This window comes from Engraulis encrasicolus, chromosome 17, assembly GCF_034702125.1.
Source record: "Engraulis encrasicolus isolate BLACKSEA-1 chromosome 17, IST_EnEncr_1.0, whole genome shotgun sequence".
In the NCBI taxonomy this organism is placed as follows: domain Eukaryota; kingdom Metazoa; phylum Chordata; class Actinopteri; order Clupeiformes; family Engraulidae; genus Engraulis; species Engraulis encrasicolus.
In genome coordinates, this window is record NC_085873.1 from 27949658 (window position 1) to 27969657 (window position 20000).

General features: G+C 45.4%; 1 protein-coding gene across 4 annotated transcripts in view; it reads right to left on the reverse strand.

Annotated features, from left to right (window-relative positions):
- The window catches only part of atrnl1b (attractin-like 1b), a 302089-nt gene that overhangs the window by 165463 nt on the left and 116626 nt on the right, over positions 1-20000 (reverse strand). For all 4 annotated transcript variants that reach the window (XM_063220554.1, XM_063220555.1, XM_063220557.1 and 1 more), the window contains 2 exons: positions 12836-13114; positions 11095-11232 (listed from right to left, as the gene is read on the reverse strand). In XM_063220554.1, coding sequence (XP_063076624.1) covers positions 11095-11232; positions 12836-13114 — 417 coding nt within the window. The remainder of the gene's footprint in view (positions 1-11094; positions 11233-12835; positions 13115-20000) is intronic.

The window sequence follows — 20000 nt, forward strand, 5'->3', positions numbered from 1 at the left end:
GAGAGAGAGAGAGAGAGAGAGAGAGAGAAAGGTGGAGAGATTTAAGTGCCTTGAGCAGCCATCAACTTAACTGCTTTTAAACTAATTGTGTGAGAGAGAGAGAGAGAGAGAGAGAGAGAGAGAGAGAGAGAGAGAGAGAGAGAGAGAGAGAGAGATAGAGAGAGAGAGAGAGGGAGGGAGGAGAGAGAGAGTTGTGCGAGTGCGAGCTAAAGCAAGCAAACGTGAAACCCACGGGGGGAGTTGAGCGCGGGGACAGAGGACAGCAGGCCTTGATTTCTGCCGCCGCTAATTGAGTGCTTTCGGTGACCCAAGACCTCCTCCTTTTTAAAAAAGAAAAAAGAGAAGAGAATAAAGTGGGAGAAAAAGAGAGCTGGAGGTTCTTTCAGGTTATGTTGTGTCACCACTTTGGGGAGTGTGTGTGTGTGTGTGTGTGTGTGTGTGTGTGTGTGTGTGTGTGTGTGTGTGTGTGTGTGTGTGTGTGTGTGTGTGTGTGTGTGTGTGTGTGTGCGCGTGTGCGTGTGCGTGTGTGTGACCCAGACAGACAGACAGACAGACAGACAGACAGAGGAAAAGACACACAGCAGAGAGACAGAGATACAGTATGTGTTTGCATATGTGTGATTGGTTTTGTATACGGTGGTGTGTGTGTGTGTGTGTGTGTGTGTGTGTGTGTGTGTGTGTGTGTGTGTGTGTGTGTGTGTGTGTGTGTGTGTGTGTGTGTGTGTGTGTGTGTGTGTGTGTGTGTGTGTGTGTGTGTGTGTGTGTGTGTGTGTGTGTGTGTGTGTGATGAGAGAGGTGCCACATGTTAAGATGCTACAAGAGCATTAGATAAATTAAAAGTAATTTCCTGAAGAAGCAGCCTGGTGGCTGCCCAAGCACAATCACACACACGCACACGCACACAAGCTAATTTGCTAAAGAAACCCCAGCGTTGCTGCTGGTGTAGAAACACTGTTGTGTCTGCCAGTCAAGACGGTTCCACACTGTTAGGGCTAATGAAACACACACAGACACACACACAGAAACACTCACACACACACACACGCAGCTTATGAGTAGTGCTTTATTTTGTGCCCTTACGTGGGTCAATGCCAGAATGCCTCACAACTGTCCAAAAAAGCTGAGACACAGATGAGCGCACAAACACATGCATGCACGCATGGTCTCACACACACACACACACGCACACACATGCATACACACACAAACACCAAGCCTCAACAATGTCAAAAATCCGACAAACAGCATACAAACATACAAACAAAGACACACAAGCACATCTTCACCACAAATCCACAAGAACAAGAGGGGAAAAAGAGGGGGAAACACAAACAGCGAAGTAGAAATGAGCAGGGTACAAAATATCAAGATAAGAGTGGAAAAAGTGCAAGGGTAAAGGGGGGGGGGGGGTATGACTTGCGGTCGCTCAAGATGGAGACTAAGTATTTGCAAGGTGGGTAGCGAGAGAGGCATTTAAGTGCATTTGTGAGGAGTTTACAAAAAATAGGCTGAAATTCTAGAAATTTAGTAAACTTACTGATCAGTCTCTCTCATTGTGTTTGGGCTTGACCTGTCGTAATAGCATTTAAGTGGTCTTCATGATTGAAATCATTTGAAGAATATACTTGGAGTAGAGTGGGGTAAGTGTTGCCAGTTTTTACTTAGACTGACTTTTTTTTTAAGCTTTTGCACAACATTTACTTAAATGGGCATTGTGCCCACATACTTCTATCATCAAGTGGCCTATCATCAAGTGGATGGTACCATTTGAAAAGCAGATACTCTGTAGAATCCACAGGAAGTGGCAAAAATATTTTGTGCTGAGCAGTCAAGGAGCTACAGGGGCTAGAATATTTTTTTCTCATAAGCAGTTATCAGAATCCCTGGAAATTATCACATTTCAACATTTAGTTGACATAGGGCAGGGGGCCAGTTTGACATTTGATGACGATTATAATTATAATGACGATTATAAACAGTAAAAACACATTTCCTCACTACAATGTGCTTACCTCTCAAACAACAGGGCTCCATATTTTTTCTGGATGAGTGCAATAGAAAACTCGGTAACACTTTCTATGAAGCCCATATCTACGTATAGCGCATTATGAGCGCATTTATAACAAATTATTATGCACATTATAATTACTTACAACACATTAAGACTACACCGATGATGTTTCATGATGCTTTATGTTAACAGTAATGAATAACCACGAATCTAGCTTATAATACTTTATAAATCCAAGGGTATTATGAGTGCTCATGACTGGATATGAACTACAGGCTGCCTGATGGGGCTTACAGTACATTATGATGCATTATAGATGTGCATTATACAGTGCATTATAGATGCATCCATATGAACTTCACTTTACTTAGAGCACACATTGACGACTTGTGATGTCACATGAAACATTATAGCATCATATGAGCCCTTATGACAGTTTATCATCCAGGTCTGTGCATAGAGGGGTATAGGTGCTCATAATGTACTATAAGCCCCATCACGCAGCCTGTAGTTTATAGCCAGTCATGAGCACTCATGACACCCTTGGATTTATAAAGCATTATCAGCTAGATTCATAGTTATTCATAACTGTTAATATAAAGCATCATGAAGCATTATGAGTGTAGTCATAATACGTTGTAAGTAATTATAATGTGCATTATAATTTGTTATAAATGTGCTTATAATGTTGGCTTTAAGTAAAGTGTTACCGAAAACTCCCCAAAATATGTGGTCATATGACCTCCCTGTATAACTTTGGTTAACTATATACAGGGGGAGGCACAACTTACCCTTTGGCACTATAGTACTTACCCCACTCGCACAATATAAAAATGAATCTAAACCGACTATTGTAATGGCTTTACTCTTTGTAATGGTTTTGGACTCTTCAACTACTGAGGTTCTCTATGATGGTGACCTCGGCAGGTAAGTATGGGAGGGTTGAGAAAGTCGGGCAGAGCCAGAACAAGACAGACGAACAGAGAGACAGACAGAGGAAGAAAAGAGCAACAGAGAGAAAGACAGAGAAGAACAGCAGATTGTGTGTGGTCGTGAGTTAGGCCGGTACTGTATGTGGTGAACAGAGCAAGAACTTAACAGACAGAGGAAGAACAAGAGATACAAGACACGTTGTGTGTGGTCGGAGAGGTAGCCATGCTGGCAGGTGGTGAGTGAGTGAGGTGTGAGCAAGCGAGGTTAAGCTGCCCTTGGGTCAAACAGTTAGAGAGAGAGAGAGAGAGAGAGAGAGAGAGAGAGAGAGAGAGAGAGAGAGAGAGAGAGAGAGAGAGAGAGAGAGAGAGAGAGAGAGAGAGAGAGCTGCCAGACCATAACATCTTATAGAAAGACACACACACACACACACACACACACACACACACACACACACACACACACACACACGCACACACACACGCACGCACGCACGCGCGCATACAAATAAAATATAACAATACAGCATTGCATTAGCGAGCTCTTCTGCACCAGCTAGCGAGCAAATAAATAAATAAATAAAACATTTGACCTTCACCTCCACGGTCATGGAAGACACAGAGAGAGCAAAATGAACATCAGAAACATACATAAACAGATGGAGAGAAGCAGAGGGAGTGAGACAGAGAGAAAAAATAACTACTGCACACGCACACACACACACACAATGCCCTGGGCTCTCACTTGCCCCAAAGGTTTGCATGTGAATGCAGGAGCTAGTCATTATTATATAAGCAGTGCACAACTTAGTTGCATATTTTTTCACACGCACACACGCGCACGCACTCACACAGACACGCACGCCAGGCCTGTGTCTGAGCATCATGTCCTCTGGAGGTGGGGTGGAATCCAATTTGTGGCTGAGTGTGTACGTGCATGCATGCCTGGAAAAGGAGAGAAGAGACAGACAAATACACAAGGACATAGACAGGCAGAGACAGAGAGAGAGAGAGAGAGAGAGAGAGAGAGAGAGAGAGAGAAAGAAAGAGAGAGAGAGAGAGAGAGAGAGAAAGAAAGAGAGAGAGAGAGAGAGAGAGAGAGAGAGAGAGAGAGAGAGAGAGAGAGACAGAGACAGAGACAGAGACAGAGAGACAGAGAGACGGAGAGACGGAGACAGAGAGGCAGAGAGTTGCCGCTGCATTTTTTTTGTCTCTCGTTCGGACACGGACAACATAATCGTCACCCAGGGCACACGTGGATCCCATTTCAAAGAACATCCAGCTAGCAGCTCCCTCGCTCCTGCTTTAGAGGATAACATTCCCACATCACAACATCACTAATCACCTCTCTACACCCAAATTACGCCCTACCACCTATACCAACTACCAGGGGCCAAAGCACACATGCGCGCACACACGTACACAAGCGTCGCGCAAGTTCGCAGACACGCACATAAACAATCACACATACGTGTGTGTGTGTGCTCACACTTGGACATGCACAGTTTAACACTCACTATAGGAACAGACAGGCTTCCGGTGTGTTGCCAAGCTTTTATCAGGATGAAAATCCATTTTGAATTCAGCAATAAGTGGCAGAATGTGTGTGCGTAATCATATTTTTATAAAAAGGGTGGGTGGCAATTTCTCGAAATCTGCTCTTCAGAGACAATGGACACCTGCCAGCTTAGTGTGGCAGCAAAATAGTTCAAATGAAGTCCCTGCGGTGAGGGGTCATTGACCCCGGCCGGGCTAATGGAGTTTTCTTTCTCTCCCGAGTCCCTTCCGATCACTCCATCCATCCTCATCCTTCTCTAATGCTTGCTTTCTTTCTCTCGCTCCACCTCTCCCATTCCCTTTATTCACTTTCTGTCATCTTGCATGCTCTCTCTCTCTTCCCTCTTTCTTCCTTTCAAATGATCATCATCAATAATGATAATAATAATAATAATAATAACAATAATAATAATAATAATAATAACAATAATTACTCTTATTTGTTACATGGCACCTTTCAGAAAACAAAAAAAGCTCACCCATCTCTCTGCCCGCTCACGCTCTTAAGTGCTTGTCTTTCCACCTCTACATGAGTGGGTCTGTTCAGACCAGGGGACTCAGCCAGAGAGAGTAGAGAGAGAGAGGTTCCATTGGCCCATTGTTTCCGGGTTCTATTATTGCAAGGGGGGGTGGGGGGTGGGGGATCCCCCTTTAGGCAGACCTAGGCAGACCTAAGGACTGTTCTATTCAATGCTAGGAGCATTATGACACGCCTCTTTAGGCAGACCGGAACCTGGTCATGTTAGGTGCCCATAGCAATCTATTACATTGGCATATCTCTATATAATTAAAGAATCTCTGACTCAGCAGCAGTGCCTGCTCTGTGCTCCTCCTCTAATGGCTGCAAATGTCCTGGTTAGGGGACCTCCTCTGTTTGAGGTGCAAAAGCTAAACTGGCAAACTAAACACATAAATGTCTACATGACAAACTTATTCAATTAATAATGTGCCTTCCTGGGGGGCGCTGTGGCGCAGCGCGCTAAGCCCCCCCCCCACATTTGGGCTTGCATGCCCACCCACGGGGACCCCGGTTCGAGTCCGGCCAGGGTCATTTCCCGATCCTCCCCTGTCTCTCTGTCCCATTCGCTTCCTGTCACCATCTTTGACTGTCCTGTCAAAGAAAGGCATAGAAGCCAATAATGTGCCTTCCTGCCAGTCCTGAGATCCTCTAGGATGCCTCCAGGATGACGAGGCAAGCAATCGGTACTCTCTATTCATTCTCTTTGTCTCTTTGAAATCACTCGTGCCTCACAATCTCCTCATGTCCTATTCTCTCTCTCTCTCTCTCTCTCTCTCTCTCTCTCTCTCTCTCTCTCTCTCTCTCTCTCTCTCTCTCTCATTTCAAAGTATGACATGTCAAGTAGATGGGCCCAGGCGTTTTGAGTGCGTGCGTGCGTGCGTGCGTGCGTGCGTGCGTGCGTGCGTGCGTGCGTGCGTGCGTGCGTGCGTGCGTGCGTGCGGCTTTGGGAGGAGGAGGAGTAAATGCTTGACACAGAATCCCTGGCTACTTGTCTGCCCAGACAGAGCTGCACTGCGCTTTCCTCATGCAAAACAAAATGCCCTTAAACCAGGTGACGTCAGGAAGAGGAAAAAAAAAAACCCACATATACTCACTTTCTCTCGCATACCACAAATAGCGACCGATTGCACACACAAAAAACCACACACAGAAGGCCTTACAGCTACTGTATAGAGAGGAAGGGTTGAGACCGTCATGTCATGTTTTAGGTGATGAACAATCCACTGTAGGGGTCATAAGTGTTACTTGTACAAAATTGCAAACACAGACCCTTTTTTCCCACAAAAAGAAGCAAATGTTCAATAAAACGATCTTTTTTCTCCGTTTTTTGTAAATGCATGACTTGACTTGTCCTGATCTCCTTTAGATATTTCCGCAGTGACCACCAGAAAGTAATAATGGTGTCCCGGATCCGTGGCCCCTTTTTGTGGCTATTGCAGCAGGTATATTTTTTGCTATTCATCCGTACGAGTACACTAATGCATCACCCACTGACAAGAGCAGTGTACAGTTGCATTTCTGTTGTTATGAATGTGTGTGTGTGTGTGTGTGTGTGTGTGTGTGCGTGTGTGTGTGTGCGTGCGTGTGTGTGCGTGCGTGTGTGCGTGTGTGTGTGCGTGTGTGCGTGTGTGTGTGTGTCGTGTGGTGTGTGTGTACAATCAACTATCACTGCAAGCACAGGGCGTTTGTTTTTGTCATATCACAGTCTACGCCTTTTGTATTATGTAGCATCACTGAACAGCCGCGTGCGTTTGTTTTGTCACATGCATTTATGCAGATATAAATGCACAACAACTACTAAATATATAATAACAACTACTGTATGCGTACAAAACACACCACAATGGAAATAGCTACTGTGAGCTTCTCTCATATCATCCTCATATCTCATATCATCCTTCTGGTATCAACGTACAAAGACTTGGATGCCGTAACTCCAGTGGCACGCAGTAACAGACTTTGAAAAGTTAACTACCATAGTACTACAATACTATGACATAACACAGGGCCTTAAGTTATGCACTACGACTTGGTCATTGCCATTCTGGTAACAGTAAATTTATAATGTTGTGTCTTAACGAGTTAATGGATTCAGTTTAGAACGGAAATATACTAGTGCATTAAACGAATAATGAAAATACTTCAATAAAGTCAATACGTCAATACGTCAATAAAGATCTTCTATCTATCAATCTTGGGCTTTGTTGAGAAAAAGACGGGTGCCCTTGAAGCATGACATATGGCAGAGATATTGTGCTTGCCTAAGCGTGTGATGGTTAACAGGCACATCTGTTCACCTGCTATAGAGCTAATGTTAGCATGCGTCTATTATGTGAATTGCTAATATAGGTGATAAAAGCGTAAAGGTGTTAATAAAGCTGATTTAGACTGCAAGTTGACTGAAAGTTTCAGAAATTTCACTTACACACACACGCACGTATGCACAGACGCACGTGCATACACACAGACACACAGATACACAGAAAATAGACATACACACTTTTATTCTTAGGTTAACACCCTCAAACATAAGTAAATGCGTATTCAGACTGCTTCGAGGAAGTACATCATGCTTTTATCAGAGAGAGTACAGAGATATACTTAGAGAATCTCTGCTTTTATCAGAAGTACTCAGATGTACATAGCACAAGTGATTCTGGAATGTAATGCAGTGGAATGCTCGGGCATTGATTTTTGGTTTGTTTGTGTTTGATTGTTTGTTTGTTTGTTTCTTTGATTGTTTACTATTAAAAAAAACATTTGGTGGGAAATGGAAAGGGAGGGGATGGGGATCTAACAAGTTTGAAAAGAATGGGGAGAGACATCAGGCAGACCGTGTGCAGTATCAACACCTTACTAAAGAAAGATACTTTTGGAATCTGCTGCAAGCTACTTTTCCCCACCTGGTCTTGATATCCCCAAAAGATTTCACATTTTCACACATACAGGTACGAACACACACATGCACAAAAGCACGCATGCATACACGCACACACACACACCTTTGTTCAGACTTCTATGACAGAGAGTGAGCCTCGTATATATGCTGCACTTGTCGAAACACCGCCAAAAATGCATTCCCTAGGAATGAAGCAGCGGTAGCACCTCTGATGGCACTAGCCATGTGATACTTTTACATTTCTCGCTATATACAGTGGCTAGAAGGCTAGTGGTAGCGACGGGTAAGAGTTACGCAGTAAACATGTCGAGGATCTACAGTTCAAAGGAGGAGGCGCTTGCGTGCTAGCGTGGGTGCTAGCGTGCGTGCGTGCCCATACATTGGTACTCTACTCTGCACAATACATGCATACAATGTAACCAATGGCAATGTAGAAGAATTTACATCAGCGTAATCAATGCCCAAATAAACACAAGGTCCAAGCTCACAAACACATTATTGAATATACACTTTTAGAAAAGAATAAAAATAAAAATAATAATAATAATAATAATAATAATAATAATAATAATAACAATTATCATAATATTATTCTTTTTCATTGACTCATTCATTTGGGTTTGTATGGGTTGCTTTAAATATACATTTGTATTGAAGGCCCGTTGGGCAGAGCTGAGCCAGCTGTGAACGCTCATTATTCCCCTCAGCGTGACGGAGACCTGTGATGTCCAAGAAGAGGCCCAAGTGGGAGAGATTGAAATTGGATGGGTCAGACACACGGTCACACACAAGCGCACACCCGTGCGCACCCACACACAAAAAACACAATGCAAAATCACAAACAGCGCACACCAACAGGAACATGCACACACACACACAAAAAAACCCTCCCTGCAAACACACAGACAGACATGCACGCACATATGTGTACACAAGCACAAACACACACACAAAGGTCCGGCTGTGCTGTGCTGTGCTGTGCTGTGCTGTGCTGTGCTGTGCTGTGCTGTGCTGTGCTGTGCTGTGCTGTGCTGTGCTGTGCTGTGCTGTGCTGTGCTGTGCTGTGCTGTGCTGTGCTGTGCTGTGCTGTGCTGTCTGCACTGTAGTGATGGCTGTTAGTCTGGCTGTCCCCTGGAAAGGGCCCGGAGCAAAAAGCCAAGCAGCACAGGCTCCAATCTGCTACCCGACTGGGTACCACTCCTTAATTACAGACACTAGCACTCATCAGCAGACACTGGGGCCAAGAAAGGGGAGAGGAGGAGGAGAGGAGGGGAGAGGATAGGAGGGGAGAGGAGAGAAGAGGGGAGATGAGGAGAAATGGGAGAGGAGGAGGAGTGGTGAGGAGAGGTGAGGAGAGGAGGGGAGAGGAGGGGATAGGAGGGGAGAGGATAGGAGGGGAGAAGAGAGGAGAGGAGAGGAGAGGAGGGGAGAGGAGGGGAGAGGAGGGGAGAGGAGAGGAGAGGAGCAAATAAAAGACATCAGGAAGGGAAGGAGAGCAGTAGAGAGAAGTGTAGAAGGGAAAAGTCCAGAACACTGCCCAGCGCTTTGCCAAGGAGAGTTAGTTCTGGTTAACCTGGCTGGCTTTCTCACATGTGTGGTGTGTGCATGCCCTCTCTGCACGTGTCTATTTAAAACAGACCTGTACTGAGCAGTGCGAGATGAAATGCATTTTTCTGACTTGTGAACCTTTGGGGCTCAAATGCACACTTGCCCTCTCTCTTCCACACACACACACAGGCAAGCACACACACACACACACATACACAAACACCACAGTGTCTCTCTTACTCACACTTGCACTCTCACACTAAAGCTTGGGGGGTTTAATCTCACCTACAGCAGCGCACGTGTCTGCTCGCCTCACCTGCAACCTATCCCCTCCAGTGTTTGTGTGCGTTTGTGTGCGTGCGTGTGCGTGTGCGTGTGCGTGTGCGTGTGCGTGTGCGTGCGCGCGTGTGTGTGTGTGTGTGTGTGTGTGTGTGTGTGTGTGTGTGTGTGTGTGTGTGTGTGTGTGTGTGTGTGCGTGCGTGCGCGTGCGCGTGTGTGTGTGTGTGTGTGTGTGTGTGTGTGTGTGCGCGTGCGCGTCTGCCCGTTTTTGTATGTCTTCCAGAATGTGTGCTTTTTGTCTGCAAGTGTGAATACAAGAGGGACTAAGAGTTCAGGTCTTCAGAAAAAAAACATGAAAATAGAAGAAAAAGAAAAATTCAAAATAAAAATCTATGTGTCATCAGTGCCCCCTCTTGGCGGAGATGGTATATAGCACTGTAATGGACCACAGCACTTTGGCTTATGGCACTATTTTTTTTCTGACTCCCGCTGCTTTCGGACAGCTAAATAATTTGGCATGTCTTAAAATGTACCAACCCTGTGGTTCTGTCAACCTATTAAAGGGCTACTAGGCAACAATTTGAAGTTAACCACCTCCACAAGTCATCCGACATTTTAATGAGTCTTTAACATACTTCAATGAGTCATTAAAGATGGCACTTCTGACCGATTCCACAGTTCATGGGCAGCAAATCCCACTAGCAAATTCTGACGGACAGCCAACGAGCAAACATGAAATAAACTTGCCATAAGAAAATCTAACTATTTGCACTACATTATCAAGTCTTAATTTCCTGTTGGCACCAAGATGAAAGTAATTCAAGGCATGGGAGGAAAAAATCTTTCGATTTTCAAGAAGGCATCTCCGCAGGCACAACCAGAACTTTCCAGTATCATTTGGAGTGTTTTGATCTACATATTCTGTGCTACTCAAACTAAGTTAATATTTGTATCATTATTTTTGCCTTGCAATGCTCATCACGTGCATTATGTGTAAGCTACTTGACACCTTCATTTCCCTCAGTGATCAATAATAACTGCACTAATCATCATCATGGTAAATGGTAAATGCATTTATATAGCGCCTTTCCACTCCTTCGAGCACTCAAAGCGCTTACATTGTATGCCTCACATTCACCCATTCACACTCAAATTCACACACCGGTGGCAGTGGCTGCCACGCAGGGTACCACCTTGCCAACAGGAGCAACTTGGGGTGAAGCATCTTGCTCAAGGACGCATCGATGGGGTCAGGCAGAGCAGGCCTCGAGCCTGGTTGCCGAACGGCTCCTCTAACACCTGAGCCACCACGGCCCCTATCATGATCGGCGTCATCGTCACCACTACTCACCTTGGCACTTCCCTCCGTTGGTGGGGTCTCCGTGGTAGCCAGGCATGCAGGTGTCACACTGGGCGCCCGTGGTCAGGTTACGGCACTGCTCGCACACGCTGCCGTTCACACACGTGCTGTGGCCGTTACACTGGCAAGCTGGAGAGAGAGAGAGGGAGAGAGAGGGAGAGAGAGAGAGAGAGAGAGAGAGAGAGAGATGTAAGAATGTGCACATAGACAGACAGTCAGACAGACCGACAGGGGAACAGATGAACACACAGGTACAAACACACACGCGCGCGCGCAGAGAGAGAGAGAGAGAGAGAGAGAGAGAGAGAGAGAGAGAGAGAGAGAGAGAGAGAGAGAGAGAGAGAGAGAGAGAGAGAGAGAGAGAAACACACAGAAAGAGAGCGAGAGAGATAGACACGCACGCAAACACAGACGTGCACACACACACACACACACACACACACACACACACACACACACACACACACACACACACACACACACACACACACACACACACACACACACACACACACACACACACAAACACAGACACAGACACAGACACACACGCAGACACATACACACACGCACACACACAGACACACACAGACACACACTCCTCCTTCATTTTAGCGTTCCTGATGAAACAAAAGCTTCTGTGGTAGACTGATAAAAGGCCCGGTGCTGACAAATTGCATACCCTATCTCTGTAATTTCATCACAAAACAGGCCTGCTGTCTCCGCTTTAATGTCTGCGGCGGAGCTCACCACGTTCATTTGTGAAACAAAATATTTTGTGTTATGCTGCATTAACTACACATATCTGTATATCTGCTGTCCACCTGATTCCAATACCACCAGACAAACAACTCACAAAATCAGCTGCAGTGTATTTGTCGTTATAAAACCTCAAAACATCTCAGTAATGCAGTGTGACTTTACATTTTACCAACATCTGTAACGTGAGTGTTACTACAATTTAGTGTCCCAGTTTGGGAAAGAACGAAGCTAGACGGATGTTTTTGAGTTATGCATTTGTAGGAGCAATGGCTTACAGTGTGACTTTAATCAGTATTCAGTTTAGAGAAGTAAAGAGTGAAGTTCCTCCGTTTGGAGGTTCTGCTCTAGCATTTTCTCTGAAAAGGCCCTGTTCAATGTGTATTTCCATATCATTAAGTCAAAGTCAAAGTGAAAGTCAAGCACAAAGTCAAGTTTCTTCAAATAAATAACTTGCACAGTACTTAATGGTTAAGTTGCCTGGTTGCAGTCCATGTAAGTACTGTACAGGCACAGTGTAAGTACATAACAGCATACACAGTGTAATTATATCATTGCATGAAAACATTAAAAGTTTGTTCTATCGACTGCTATGCATATCCAAAGAGAGTGACAAGTTCTTAATCAGCGTGCCTTTTTGTAAGAATAGTTCAATACATGGCATATCAGGTCAGACAAATCATATCCTGTATGAATGTGTACGTGACCAGCAACTACCAGGTTTCACCAGGGCCAATAGATGAAAGCCCGCTTAAAGCAATTCCATATAAATATATTATAAGCACAAAAAAAAAAAAAACAACAAACTGATTTGTCTTCTCTTTGGTCACCATTTACAGTCAATGTAATCCACCTTGAAATGGTTAACTTCCACTGTTATGCAACATTTTGCAGTAACATTGCCATTAAATTGACTGTATGTAATCCTTGGACCAGAATAAGTTTGACAGTACACTACAGCTGTATATCTTACCAGGGCACTGGATGAAGGCCCACTCATATCCCTTGTCCCGGGGACAGAGGGCCGGCTCCAGCACCATGTCCCGGCTCTGCGAGAGGAGCGTGTGGCCCTGCTGCCCCTGCCCTTGCCCCTGGGCCTGGGCCTGGTTCAGCTTGGCCGGGCTCCGCACGGGCCCCCGGTACGAACCCTCCATGCACTGGCCCCGGCCCGTGTTGCTGGGGTCCCCGCACCAGCCGCACTCCGGCTGCTCCAGGCACTTGCTGCAGGTCCGCAGGCCCGAACAGTTTTGAGCTGTTCGTAAAAAAAAAGAAAAGAAAGGAGAGGGGGAGCAGAGAGGAGAGGGGAGAGAGAGAGAGAAAGAGACACAGATTTAACACTCAATTAGAATATCTTGATATGATATGAATGGTGTCATATGATATCTTGGTTATACGGAGTGGTACCCAAGCTGTTTGAGCTGTGTGAAACAGATGGCAGGAGGGAAAGAGAGAAACAGAGGGAGATTTAGCACCCAATTGTTTTATCTTGACAAAAAAATGTTAAATATATATATTATGTCATATCATATTAACTGGTGTCAATTTTGAGCTGTGTATTGAGGTGGGAGGGGAGTGGGGGTGCAATATATTTAACACCCAATTGTTGGGTATTATTATAATTTATAATATCTTTAGAACATGTCATGCTATCATATGGAATGGTTCTGAGCAGAGAGGAAGGGGAGGGGGAGATTTAATACTCATTTATAATATCTTTGCAATATGCCGTGATATGAATTCGTGCCTGAGCAGCAGTTTGGGTTTTTATATATTTGAGAGAGAGAGAGAGAGAGAGAGAGAGAGAGAGAGACAGAGACAGAGAGAGAGAGAGAGAGAGAGACAGAGACAGAGACAGAGACAAAGAGAGTAAAGTAAAGAGAAAAGAAGGCCCGGGCAGTTTTAACAAGTGAAAGAAATGTAAGGGGGGTTAGAGACAGCGACAGAGATTTAAAACTCATTGATGATACCTCTACAATACGTTGTGATATGAAATGGTACCCGAGTAGTTTTCTGCTGTTCTTGTCATAATGACTGAAAAATAAGATATTTTTGAACCACACCACGTGAACATGGAGGATGGTGCAAACACTTGAAATTGATTGTGGTGGGTAAATATTCATTAAAAAAAAAGAACAAGGTTGAGAGAAGGCAAGACAAATTCTGTTGAAGAACATTTCAAAATATGACACTTTGGACCTTGAGGACTTTGATGATAAAATATTGTGAACTTTTAACCACCATATCAATCATTTCTGTTTTAGAACATCTGACATGAAACAGAGCAGAGCAACTTGCGAAAGTCAATTTCCTTCAAGATGGAAAGATACCGTGACGTGACATGATGCCACAACTGAGGGGTGGTTTAAAAGATTAAATAGAAGTCCTTGACTCTACTCAACTCTAACCATTTCCAGAACTTGAGAGAAGATGTGAAAGCAGTGGATACAAAGACCAGAAAGAAGACAAGTCCAAAAGGTGAACGGATGGAGTGATGTAGAGAGGGGGAGAAAAAGAAAACTTAGAAAGGAGATAAAAAAAGGAGGTGGAATGTCAGATCAAATCTGCCCACGTCGATCCAAAGGGGACCAATCAACCTTTGGTGCCACCTTGCAATTCAACACACACACACACACACACACAGGCACACAAACACACGCACACACACACACACGTAAGCGTGCACGCACGCGCACGCACACACGCACACGCGCACACGCACACGCACACACACACACACACACACACAAACACACACACGCACACGCACACGCACACGCACACGCACACGCACACACACGCCTTCCTTTGCAATTAAAGCCTCACAGATGCACCAAAAGACCTGCAGCCACACTGAACAAACCTCCTTCCTTCCCTCCATCCTCCAACACATCCCACCTCACTCCACCCCACACCCTTCCACCCCACCACACACACACACAAATCTTTAACACACAAACTCACAGTTTTAACGGCACACTGACACACACTTCTACATATACACACAGACCATTCTAGACACAGACAGACAGACTGACAGACAGACAGACAGACAGACAGACAGACAGACAGACAGACAGACAGACAGACAGACACACACACACACACACACACACACTCGCACTCCTCCTTCTCCTCCTCCTTCCCCTCCTCCTTGGGCAGCCTCCAGCATTCAGCACATCTGTTCAGGGTCTCGCATCTCCCCACCTGTGACTGATCTTACCTCCGTGATCACTCACACACCACAGGCAAGCACACGCACACACACAGACGCGAACACGCACACAGACATACACACACAGACACAGACACACACAACATGCTTGCGCGCGCACACGCACGCACGCACATGTTCGCACCCGCACGCGCGCACACACACACACACACACACACACCCCATGCTTGCACACGCACACGCGTGCACGCACACACACACCACAGGCACCTGCTAACATTTTTACCTGACCAGGAGGAGCAAGGCATCCAGCACGCTCTATTTAACCTTGTCTCAGGCCTGAACGAACAAGCGGGCGACGAGAAAGAAAGAAAGAAAGAAAGAAAGAAAGAAAGAAAGAAAGAAAGAAAGAAAGAAAGAAAGAAAGAAAGAAAGAAAGAGAAAAGGAAAGAAAGACTATAACTCTTGAGTGATTCGGGTATTTGGTTAAGGATGAACGAGAGACTGGCAAGGGTGAAAAAAGGTCTGTGACTTTTAAAGACCCTTTAGCTGTTGTTTAAGTGGAAACATCTTCTGGTTGTGAGTGATGGGGGATGCGGGGAGCGTTGCTAGGACCAATCAAAATTAAAGCCCTATCTCATCCCGACTGTCAGCCAGGAGGGGAACTCCCTTATGGGAACAACAGTGTTTCACAAGGAGACAGAGAGAAAGAGGGAGCAGGAGGAAAAGGGGTGGAGATAGAGGAAAGAGAGAGAGCGAGAGAGAGAGAGAGAGAGAGAGAGAGAGAGAGAGAGAGAGAGAGAGAGAGAGAGAGAGAGAGAGAGAGAGAGAGAGAGAGAGAGAGAGAGAGAGAGAGAGAGACAGACAGACAGACAGACAGACAGACGGAAAGAAAGGAGGAATGGACTGTAAGAAAAGAACAGTGAAATTAAAGAAAGAGTGAAGGAAGGAATAGACACGAAAGCCTACACACACACACACACACACACACACACACACACACACACACACACACACACACACACACACACACACACACACACACACACACACACACACACACACACACACACACACACACACACACACACACACACACCAAGTGACTTTCTGTACTTTCGACTGCTGCATGGTAACCGTTTGCAACCATGACAACGGAGGAATGCACCAGGCCAAGCTAACAGCAGGCAGATGCAGCAACCACAGATTTACACCCAGCAGAGAGAGAGAGAGAGAGAGAGAGAGAAACTAATGAGAGAGAAAATGAGTGAAGAAACTAAGGGGAAGAGGGAGGGAGAATAGAGAGGTACAGATGTTTTAATGGTGGGAGAGAGAGACGAGAAAGGAGAGAGAGAGAAATGGGAGAGAGCAACATGAGGGAGAGAGAGAGAGAGAGAGAGAGAGGGAGAGGGGGATAGAGAGGGATAGAGAGGGATAGAGGGGGGGAGGGATAGAGAGAGAGAGGGATAGAGAGAGAGAGAGGGATAGAGAGAGAGAGGGATAGAGAGAGAGAGAGAGAGAGAGAGAGAGAGAGAGAGAGAGAGAGAGAGAGAGAAAGAGAGATGACGGTGCATTGCTGCCTAGGGTCGGCCCCCTGCTGATAAACAAGTCGGAGGGTGCGACGGCTAGTAGATCAATGCCAATTTAGCTGCCCCGACAGCACTCTAATGAAATGCCTGCTACAGCTGCTACTCGCTCACCCCACACCCCCCACACCCCCCTACCAACACACACCAACTACACCAGTGTTTCCCATACATTGAGGAAACTATGGCGGCCCGCCATAGTTTAAATTTGGCCGCCATAGTTTACGAAAATGTAAAAAAAAAAAAAAAAAATTTTTTTTTTTTTTTACGATATCCGTTTTTGTTAAAAACGATTTGAATTACGATTTTGAATTTCCTTCGCATTTTCCTCCTGGAGTAAATACAACCTATAGACTCTGTATTGGTTGGATAAGTAGTCCCACGGTAACACAGAATGAGGGGAAAGCATTAGGAAGTAACCGTAAGGATATTACAGTTGATTCATGTGTGCACACGTGTAACATCTTGTTTATGCCCTGTTTTGAAGCACGGTCTGCGCGATGTCATTCCACGCTGAAACTGCCTTCAATACAAAGAGTAAACTAGACGTGTCGGTTGTTTTTTAGCATCACAGACTCGACGAGAATGAAAATGAAACATTAAATCTTTATATCACGTGCATGTTTGATCGCACTGGCAGCCACAGTAGTAGTTTGGAACAAAGAAGTGGCTCATTTGTCGAGGACGAAGCGGAATGTTTCCTCGACCTCGGAACCACTGTTCAACTGTCCAAATAACTTCAGCGTCGTAACTTGCAAGCGCATGTGTTGTCTTCGGTTCGTGTAAAATAAATCAAACAACAAAACACGGGCAACTTATTTAATGAAGAGCTCACAGTCCGTAGACCGACGAAGGTTAGAACAAGGAAGTAGCGCTTGTTCTCGACTCGAGGACAGAGCAGGCTGGTCGAGAGGACCAATCAGAGACCTATTTTCGCCCTTTCACGCCGTCGCTCCCTGCGTCGAGACACAATTTTGGGGAGGTGCCCCAGAGTACCTGCGTGATGGGGGGGGCTTCACTACGTTAACTGCGGCGGCTCACTGCATCATGATGCAGTGACGCTGATCTCGAGGCATAAACCACCCTTAACAGAACAGGTGCGCAACGATGCGTTATGACACGCCGATATGCGAGGATCTTCGTCCAAATCGCTAGTCGCATGCATCATCGCTAACTGCGTTTACATCGCGTGCCGCGTGTAAGGGAAATGTTAGTTGTTGACATGTATGGAATTCACTTCAATTTGTGCTGTTTCTTGCTTCAGTTGTGGACAAAACGATTGGCCAAACTCACAATAGAAAGCCTTTGCTGTGCTACTGTCCCAGAGAGCTGAAAAAAAAAACCTTCATAGAAGAAGTCACACTTAACAGGGGTGTTAACCAATCCAATGAGTTCTCTCTCTCTCTCTCTCTCTCTCTCTCTCTCTCTCTCTCTCTCTCTCGCTCTCTCTCTCGCTCTCTCTCTCTCTCTCTCATAGTAGCCTACTATTTACCCATAACAAATGGTGAATTTCTGAGCCCTTTTTAGTTTGTAGCCTATACCGCTGAAGGCATGATAATGCTTCATCATATTTTAGAAATAGGGCCTATGTGCCTTTTATATACCAAATGTTTATCATTTTGAAATTGTTTCAGTTGTTTATGACTTGTGTATGACTGAAATTATCTCTGCATACTATCAGTGCTGCATTGCTTTGTAAAGATAGGCTATTCAACACACTTTAAAAACACACTGAAAAGATACGGCCATAGTAGCCTACTGAAAACATTTTGTTCATAATAATGGTGATTATGGTGGTCTTAAATTTTCATACTGACTTGAATTTGACTTGGTAGATCACGGCAGACCATCAACTTCAAAAGTAGATCTTGGTTAAAAAAAAGGTTGGGCACCCCTGCTATAGAGAGAACCACAAGTGCTTGAAAGACAGGGATCAAAAGCCTAGTCAAGTTGTTGTAGTTTACTTGGGTAATATAAAAAACCTTCAGAGAAGGGACAGTTGGGATGAGTTTACTAACACTCCCTAGGCTTTGTTTTACAGTTGTAATGAGTTTGGTGACAGACCTTCATTGACACAGCAGAGGAGACATCGGGCTGCATATAGAAATTAATGTGTAATGAATGTGAATATAGACATAAATGTGTAATATGTTGTTCAGCCCTTTTAATGGGAGGAATTTGGAAAAAACTGGCCCTGTGACCAGCACCCCTCATGTAGAATGTGTACGCCTACAGATATGTGTGGGGGAAAAGGCATAGCCTACCCTCTAAGACCCTTTTTGTCTATGCGTTAACAATTTCACAGTGCTCTTAAATTCTTATCTCTGCTCCTATTTTGTTTTATTATTGTTTCCCAGACCCCTGCATGAGGGACGAATGAAACTGTGTTGTAAACAGAAATTATTCACTGTACTGCATTTTTTGACAATGACAATGTACTACTATTATACAAGTCATGGGTAAAATCTTATGTAGCCTTATTTCTCAAAATATAAATGGCTGAAATATAGGCCCAGGCCTACAGTTTCTCCATGCGCCAATGTCATACTGTAGTCATTGTTTTGCCGTTTTGCATTTACACTGCAGGAATACCCCAACCCCCCCCCCCCCCCCCAAAAGGCGCGTGTGAGAAGACGCCCCCCCCCCCCCCCCCCCCCCCCCCCCCCCCGGACAAAATAAACCCCGGCTGCCCCCATAGTTTCCAAAATTTCTGTGGGAAACACTGTACACCACCCCATATGTGCCCCCCACCCCCCGACACGCACACACTCTTACCCTCACACGCAAACCGCATTCAACACACAACCTTCACTTCCATACCCGAACCACACTCGCACCAAAATACCACTTTACCCACACACACGCACGCGCGCGCACACCCATCTTCTGCACTCCCACCCCAAACACACGCACGCAGGTACTGCTGTGGCCGCTGCGCTTGTTCGCATTCATCCACACGACTGTCCTAAATCAGCCGACCTCGGGAAAGCGTCGCTAAATCACCTCGCTGCAGTTAGTTCAGCGGGGAAGTACAAATTACGACGCTCGTTTTTTCATTCCTTCCCTTCCTTCCTTTTCCCTCCCTCCCTTCCTTCTCATCTCCTCCTCTCCCGCTCTGTCGTTTCCTGTTATCACTTCTCACGTTTAAGAGCTCAATTAGTCACCGCGGAGATTGCTTAACACCGTAACGGAGGTGTGTATGACTGGCCTGACCGGAGGGAAGTGGAATGGTTGCAGCCAATGCTTGAAATGGGGGGGGGACTCAGGGGAACTCAGTTCCCCTTCCTCATCATTTTCATCATCAGAGTTCCAGCAGAACTCATCTCGTGCGCTGCTTTTTATATAAGTGGCGAGAGAGAAAAAAACTGGAAAGGTTCCTG